Raw genomic sequence first — 2,560 nt, 5'->3', positions numbered from 1 at the left:
GGCTCTACTCGACGTTTAGATGAGAGACCCCAGGTCAGTTTTCGAAGTTTACATGAGAGACGCCCAGGTCAGTTTTCGGGTTCCACTCAGAAAAATCCGGCAGCTCAGTTAAATGCTATTTCTACTCGTAGTGGTAGGGTTTTAGGTCCGGAGAGAGAGATTGAGGTAGAGGAGAGAGATGAGTTAGTTGATTAGGAGATAGTGATGGAGACTCCTAGGAGGGTGCAACCTAGGCTAGGCCCAACAAGTACCGCACCAACCAGTGAGACCATAGTTAAAGCAAGTGAGGAGAAGAAACCGAGAGAGGTTTGGCAATCACCACTTATAGATCATGCTCGTATCCCGTATCCAGCCCGTGTTAAGAACCAGAAATTTACTAGAGAGTTCGGGAACTTCTTAGATATGTTTAGGCAACTTAGAATTAACCTTCCGTTTATCGAGGCCCTCCAGCATATGCCGAAATATGCCAAGTTTATGAAAGATCTTCTTAAACGAAAGGAAAGTCTGGAGGAGCTTTCGGCCGTTCCACTGAATGGGGAGTGTTCAGCAGTAGTTCTCAATAAGGTACCTAAAAAATTACCTGATCCCGGTGTTTTCACTGTTCCATGTTTGTTCGGTAGGGATACCTCGTGCCAAGCGTTAGCGGACCTAGGAGCTAGCATCAATTTGATGCCATATTCGTTGTTTGAGAAGCTAGACCTAGGAGAACTTACACCCACCCATATGTCATTGTCTTTAGCTGACCGTTCGGTGAAGTACCCTAGGGGGATCATAGAAAACTTGCTCGTGAAAGTCGATAATTTGGTTTTCCCCGTAGATTTTGTGGTTTTAGATATGGAGGCCGATGAGTGAGTTCCTATTATTTTAGGTCGTCCATTCTTGCATACTGCTAGGGCACTTGTTGATGTTTTTGAAGGTAAGATCACTCTTAGAGCCAGCGACGATAGTGTCACTTATGTTGCTAAATCCATGAGACACCCGAGTGGTCAAGACGGTCTCATTGATCCATTTCATCTCGTTTATGCGATTGAGTCTTTTGTTCCGGGCATGAATCCACGTCTTGAGCACCCCCGTTCCGTCAGAGTTTGTTTGGAGGAGGAGAGAGAGGTCGCGAGTTCTCGAGGAGTTTGATAGAGAGAGAGGTGGTGACCTGCAAAAGTTTGTGAAGTGTGGAAAAGTTGGAGATAAGAGGAATGAGATTGAAGATGAATGGTCATATCGTGATGCCGTTTCTTGGAGGTCCATGGAGTTTGACCGAGGTGGAGGAAGCTCAACTTGGACAGCCAAGTAGTTTACACAGTAGAGTGTCTTGAGTGAAAACTCAAGTGTAGAGTTTGTATATTCGTCCTACCGTTATTTTTGAGTCTTGTCGTGTCACTAACGTAGTTTTTTGTAGTTCTTCTTTGTTTTTGTTTTTAAGTTTTTGCAGGATTGAGAGAGCTAGAAAAATGACCCCATGAAGTATAATGCACAATTTAAGTGTGGGGATGGAGCAGCCGAACTGTATACTTTTTATTATTTGCTGCTACTTTTCATGTTTATATATATTGGGTGGGTTGGTTGGTCTGGTGACATGTTTTTAATGTTGAATATCTATCGAGCTGATAAGATATATTTTTAGATATTGTTTGCTGAAATTTTTGCCGATTCCGTTCGTGTGTGAGAAAAGGATGTTTGTTTGTCGAGCATATTTGGAGTTGGAGGGCAGCTTTGGAAGAAGACTTTGGCATCAATTTTAATGCGCATATTACCAGCTATGCCTTTTTCATTATCTAGCTTGTTTATTTTTATTTTTATTTTTATTTTTGTTTTTGTTTTTAGGTTTTTAGTTTTTTGTATTCCGATTTTATTTTTATTTTTCGTCCTTATCCTTGCATTGAGGACAATGCAAAATTTTAGTGTTGGGATAGGACATTTGATTCATATTTAAATTTAATCGTATCTAATGGCTGCTTGGAGAAATAGTTCCTTATTCCACAAATAAGTTCCACGAATAGGATCTTGATATGGAACGTTGTCTTCTAATTGCAAATCATTTTTTATGTCACACCCCAACCTAAGGCGGAAAAGCCGGGGCTTGAGCTGAGTGCTCACAGCTCAAAGGAACTATCATAAAATAAATACGACAATATCTATTAAATTAATTAATTCAAAGTAAGGTGTACAAACATTCATGACACAAATAAATAATCCAAAACAAATAAATTATTCCAAACGTGATTTAATTATAAATAGTCTTCCTTGATTTTCGTAAGGTCTTTTCTAAATGTCCTTCACGTCAAACTTCAAGTCACACGATAACCTGCATATGCGTAGAAAATAATAGAGTTTGTCAACAACACATGCTGTGTGAGATGATCACCAGTTTTCATGAACAATAATAGTATATATATAATATATGATAAATGCGCAAACGAAAATATGTGAGTACTAATCAATCAAACCATAAACAAATAGTGTGTCAATTGGCCATTGTCTAGCGAATCGGACATTGGCTACTATGACTAATATACAAAAGTGATTGTCGGTTTACCATCGTCAAGCGAATCGGGCTTTGGTT

At 39.6% G+C, this 2,560-nt stretch overlaps 1 protein-coding gene across 1 annotated transcript; it reads left to right on the top strand.

Moving 5' to 3' along the window:
- Positions 1–204: 204 nt before the first annotated feature.
- Positions 205–804, top strand: LOC143599635 (uncharacterized; the record flags this gene model as incomplete). Its single annotated transcript, XM_077077544.1, has 1 exon — positions 205–804. A coding segment is annotated over exon 1 (600 nt), but the record flags the coding sequence as incomplete, so codon positions are not given.
- Between the last annotated feature and the right edge of the window lie 1,756 nt (positions 805–2,560).

The sequence above is a fragment of the Bidens hawaiensis genome, unplaced genomic scaffold (genome assembly GCF_021521415.1).
Source record: "Bidens hawaiensis isolate Kalapana, Puna unplaced genomic scaffold, B.hawaiensis_p1.1 tig00052452_1, whole genome shotgun sequence".
Taxonomy (NCBI): Eukaryota; Viridiplantae; Streptophyta; class Magnoliopsida; order Asterales; family Asteraceae; genus Bidens; species Bidens hawaiensis.
This window is presented reverse-complemented; position numbering and strand designations above follow the sequence as displayed.